This window comes from Myotis davidii, unplaced genomic scaffold (assembly GCF_000327345.1).
Source record: "Myotis davidii unplaced genomic scaffold, ASM32734v1 scaffold97, whole genome shotgun sequence".
NCBI classification, from domain to species: domain Eukaryota; kingdom Metazoa; phylum Chordata; class Mammalia; order Chiroptera; family Vespertilionidae; genus Myotis; species Myotis davidii.
The window spans coordinates 968,079-973,388 of NW_006289392.1; the positions used below are offsets into that span (position 1 = coordinate 968,079).

General features: G+C 54.4%; 1 protein-coding gene across 1 annotated transcript in view; it reads left to right on the forward strand.

The window, feature by feature from the left end:
* Positions 1-3,969, forward strand: part of HTR3A (5-hydroxytryptamine receptor 3A) — a 12,999-nt gene extending 9,030 nt beyond the window's left edge. Inside the window, exons 6-9 of the mRNA XM_006761538.2 lie at positions 428-588; positions 947-1,157; positions 1,262-1,483; positions 3,174-3,969. Coding sequence (XP_006761601.1) covers positions 428-588; positions 947-1,157; positions 1,262-1,483; positions 3,174-3,472 — 893 coding nt within the window. The 3' untranslated portion in view covers positions 3,473-3,969. The remainder of the gene's footprint in view (positions 1-427; positions 589-946; positions 1,158-1,261; positions 1,484-3,173) is intronic.
* Positions 3,970-5,310: the final 1,341 nt, after the last annotated feature.

Sequence of the window (5,310 nt, forward strand, 5' to 3'; positions counted from 1 at the left end):
TCTGTAGTAGAGGCAGAGGCGCTAACCTATTCTGTAAGCGGGGGCTCTGCTTGCTTCCGGGTCAGGCGGCTTTCTGCAGGCCGAGGTGAAGAGTACTGACTTTTGTTTATTTCCTAAGTAGGTAATTATAACAAGGAAACCTAGAAAGGTGTGTGTGTGGGGGGGGGGCTATTTAATAAATGGTTTTTTGGTTCTTTGCACTTTGCTGTGTGTTTCACTTCATCCTTCCTTGCCCTCGCTCCAGGCCCACTGTACAGATAGGTACAGTGTGCAGTGACCTCACTGCGTAGCTGAGGAAACTGAGGCTGGAGATGAAGAGCTGAAGCGAGCTAAGCCATGTGGGTGCGCCACCCAGCACCCCACTGTTGCAGGCTCTGGCATGCCGCTGGCGTGGGCTCCAGCGCTGGCTTGCTTTCCTCTCTCCCAGTCCAGGACATCAACATCTCCCTTTGGCGCCCGCCAGAAAAGGTGAAGTTCGACAAGAGTGTCTTCATGAACCAGGGCGAGTGGGAGCTTCTGGGGGTGCTAACCCAGTTTCGGGAGTTCAGCATGGAAAGCAGCGACTGTTATGCAGAAATGAAGTTCTACGTGAGTGGGACAGGGAGCGGGTGCGATTAAAATAATGAATAGAACCACTAGACCGGCATACACAGGTAGACTTGAGGAGACATGGGGGAGAACCACCATGGCCCCGGCCCCACCGCAGGGTCACACTCATCTCCTGGAACTTCCACGAGGTAGATGGGGCAACAGCTGAATTGTCCCTCACTTACCCTAACAGCCACAAGCCTGGATCCAGAGGCAAAATGTGGGGTCTGTCCGTGTCCTTTTCTGAGAAATGCAGGTTGAAAACTCTACCAAGAAAGGGGGCTGGGATGGGGGGCGGTTCCTGGGCACAGGACCTGTCTGCCCCAGGCCTCCCCCAGAGCTCTTCTCCTGGTCCCAGGTGGTCATCCGCCGGCGGCCCCTATTCTATGCGGTCAGCCTGCTGCTGCCCAGTATCTTCCTCATGGTCATGGACATTGTGGGCTTTTACCTGCCCCCAGAGAGTGGTGAGAGGGTCTCCTTCAAGATCACACTCCTTCTGGGCTACTCTGTCTTCCTGATCATTGTGTCCGACACGCTGCCAGCCACCGCCATTGGCACTCCCCTCATTGGTAAGGCCTGCTTCTGGGGAAGAGCTCGCTGTGGCCAAGGAAGCCAGGCGTGGGCCCTCCCACCCTCTATGTGTCTCCCTCCCGCCCCCTCCCCGGGTGCACAGGTGTCTACTTTGTCGTGTGCATGGCTCTGCTGGTCATCAGCTTGGCTGAGACGATCCTCATCGTGCGGCTGGTGCACAAGCAAGACCTGCAGCAGCCGGTGCCTGCCTGGCTGCGGCGCCTGGTTCTCGAGCGAATCGCCCTGCTGCTTTGCCTGGGGGAGCAGCCAACCTCCCATCAGTGCCCAGCTGCCTCCCAAACCAGCAAGACTGATGACTGCTCAGGTGAGGGGGAAGGAGGAGTGCCTGGAGGCAGGGGCACGGAAGGGGGTGGGGTTGTCTCTGGAGGACGTGTCCAGGAGCTTGGCAGGGCCTGGGAGGTGGGTGCTGTCCTGCACATGGCACCCCAAGCACCACCTCTCTGGGGGTGGAGGGGCAGCCTGAGTGCCCATCTCTCTGCACCTGCACATGCTCATCAGCCTGGGTGGACAGAGACGGGGCAGGATGCAGGGAGCAGGGGGACCCACTGAGGAGTTGCCACAGCCATTTGGTGGTCATGCGGGTGGCGTGGTGGTCTGTCTCTTGCGCACTTTGGGCCAGGCATGTGCGAAGCATTTCCTGTGGGATCACAGGTGATCCTGATGGTGACCCAATTGGATTTTCATCCTCATTTTTCAGTGAAGCTGTCCAGACCCTGGCTTTTGTTTGCTGGGAGTTTTTTGATTACTGCTTCTATTTCATCAGTTGTTATTGGCATACTCTGGTTTCCTGATTCTTCCTGATTCCGTTTTGGGAGACTGTGTTTTTTTAGGAATTTGTCCATTTCATCCACATTGATCCTCATTCTCATTTTTCAAATGAGAAAACAAGGGTCCAGTGAGGCCAGATAGCTTGTCCTAAGGCACAGAGCCAGGAACTGGTCAAGTGTGATTTGAAATCAGGCCCGTCTGACTGAGCTGGTGTTTTAACTCCACCCCCTGCACTCCTCTTTGTCCTCCCTTCGGGCCAGAGCCACGCCTTTTACAGATGTTCCGTTAACCTGCGACCATCTCCTCATGAATTCATAAGCTCAAGCAGCAATTTTCAACCTTTTCACCTCATGGCACATGTAAACTAATCACTAAGATTCTGCAGCATAGAAAAAAAATGTATTTTTTTGCCGATCTGAAAAAAATAGGTATACTTTTGATTCATGCACACTGAACAGCTATTGTGTTGGCTTTGGTGGGTTTTTTTTTAATTATTATTTTGACAACCCAAGGGAAAAGAGGTCAGTGCCCTTGACTAAATAGCCAGATATTGCATGTTTTAAAAATTGTGGCACAGTTGAAAATCCCTGAGCTGGAGCACCTGCCTAATGCCTGATTTCACTGCTCACCTGGCGAAGGCCGCCACATCTGCAGGCTTATTTTCTGGTGCAGAAGGCCTCGGAGAGGAGGGCATCGAGGCAATGAGACACAGTGGAGAGGGCAGTGGATTCAGAGCCCAGATATCTAGGCCTCAATGGCCTTGCTATTAAATAACGCTCCAGCTGTGTGACCACAGGCTAGTCACTTACCCTCTCTGAGCGTTAGCACCTTCATACAAAGAGTGTGGATAGCAATTCGCCCTCCTCTGCTCTTCCATGGGCTGTTGTGACGCGCAAATGAAATGGTGACTATCAAAGCTGGGGAAAGACCATGAGTTAAAAAGCAAGTGCATGGGAAGGATAAACACCAAATTTGATGTTGGGGACTTTGGGAGGGGACGGAGGATGTGACGAAGAAGAGGTGTAAAGGAATCTCACACTGTATGGGCTTTCTTAATTTGCTTACGTTGGATGGCGGGTACACAAATAGGTAAGTTACTCCCGATGCTCCTTATGTCTGAGATTGCTCATGCTAACACCTTCTGCAGGCCAAAGAAATGTAAGGGGCGGTGTTCCGGCCATCTGGCTAGACCCCCTCCCTTGCCAATGCTCTGCCCCTTCTTCCAGACATGGGGAACCACTGCGGCCATTTGGGAGGACCCAGGGACTTGGACAAGACCCCGAGGGGCAAAGACAGCCCGCCCCCACCGCCGCGGGAGGCCTCCCTGGCCATGCGCGGGCTGCTGCAGGAGCTGGCCTCCATCCGGCACTTCCTGGAGAAGCGGGAGGAGAGCCGAGAGGTGGCCCGGGACTGGCTGCGCGTGGGCTCCGTGCTGGACAGGCTGCTGTTCCGCATCTACCTGCTGGCGGTGCTGGCCTACAGTGCCACGCTGGTCACACTCTGGTCCATCTGGAAGTATTCCTGAGGAGTCCAGCTGAGCGAGGCTGGGGGGACTTCAGGGTTCAGGGGGTGCCAGGGATATTCTCAAGTCACATATACAGCTCCATCCCTGGTTCCAATGCCAATTTATCCCAGCAATCCCGAAGCGGGGCCTTCACCCTTCTCCCCAAATCTTGGCGTCCAAGATCCTTACATCCCCCCCTGCCCCCACCTGCCACGATGGCTTTGAAACATGTTGTCTTAGATCAGAAGAAATCCATGCATTTCCCAACTTCACTCTATATCTGTGCAGTAAGCCTCAGTTTCCCCGCTGGCACCCCCCTAAATAAGGCACTTTGGAATCCTGCTCAACTCCCTCAGCCTGGTTTTTGAGACTGAAGGCCAGCCAACTCTCTAATATATGGACCTGATAACTGCTTTAGGTTTCTCCAACACTAACGTCTCCTTCACCTCCGCTGTGACCACTTCCCTGAACACTCACGTTTCATCAGATGGTGGGGGTGGGGGTAATAAAATGTGATAAATCCCTGACCTCTCTTCTTGACCATTTGTCAGGAGCCGCGTGAGGATGAAGAGGTTTACAGTTACTGGTGAAAGTGAGGGTGGGGAGTGTCTGTGGTTTCAGCTGTTTGGTGCTTCCCGCTCCTAAGGAATGGTGGCTGTTATGAAGAAGAAATAACAGGCGGTGGGGTTTAAATGGGAAGGTGCTTCTGCGGGTCTCAGTGTGCCTTTCCTTCCTTCTAGTTGTAGAGTTTACAGTCAGCCAGGCTTCCTGTGGTTCTGGATGAAGTCCGTGTTGTTTCTCTGAGGTATTAATCAATTGTTGTGAGCGGCATTAACTTCCCGGTGTTTATCTCTGCCGCCATCTTAGTTTCTCCCCCTGACCTCTCTTCTTGACCATTTGTCAGGAGCCGCGTGAGGATGAAGAGGTTTACAGTTGCTGGTGAAAGTGAGGGTGGGGAGTGTCTGTGGTTTCAGCTGTTTGGTGCTTCCCGCTCCTGAGGAACGGTGGCTGTTATGAAGAAGAAATAACAGGCGGTGGGGTTTAAATGGGAAGGTCAGGACCGTGAACACAGCAATGGAGAGGTGGGCGGGGGAAGCTCAGTTCTTGATCTCTGGCAAGATGCTGGACGGAGGCACAGTCCTCCCTGCGCGAGGACCCTGCCCTGCCAAGCAGAACATCAGCACCGCGGCCAGCGCCAGCAGGCTCGGTTTTTCAGACTGAGAGCTCAGGTTTGAGACTGTGTCTGGTTTTGCTTCTTTAATTGCCTTTTGGGAACTCTCAGCGGCCAGCCACTGCCACATCCACCAGGTCCACGAGGGAGGCAGGCGGAAGAGTGGCCTTTGATCTCTAGCTCCCTCTCCCAGACATTGGGGTTCAAGACGTGCTGAGCAGCACCCCGACTCTATCACTCCACCCACCTCACAGGCATTCAGAGGGGAGGATTGCCAGAGCCCACCGAGAGTGGCCACCTTAGCTCCTCCACGGATGCCTGAGGCTGGCTCTCCGCTCTTTCTCCGTCCAGCGCACCCCTCTCCCTGCCTCGGGCTGCTTGTCTCTCAGGGGAAGACGTGCGGACAGGGACTGAACACACCAGGCTAAGGGGAGAGGGCCCCAAAGAAATGCCCGGAATGAGCTGTTCTGGGCTGGCCAGTGAGAAGGGTTCAGTAAGAAACACCTGAAGCTATGCCTTCCCTTGACCCCACACCCTGCAGTTCTAGTGAGTAGACCATCCTGGGCACAACCTTGGGGCCTCGTGTCTGGAAGAGCCTGAGGCTGAGGAAGGGGGCTCGTCTGGTTCGGCCTCTCTCGGCTTCTCAGCCCAGGTCCCCAGCGTGGAGCAAGAACTCACCGAGGGAAAA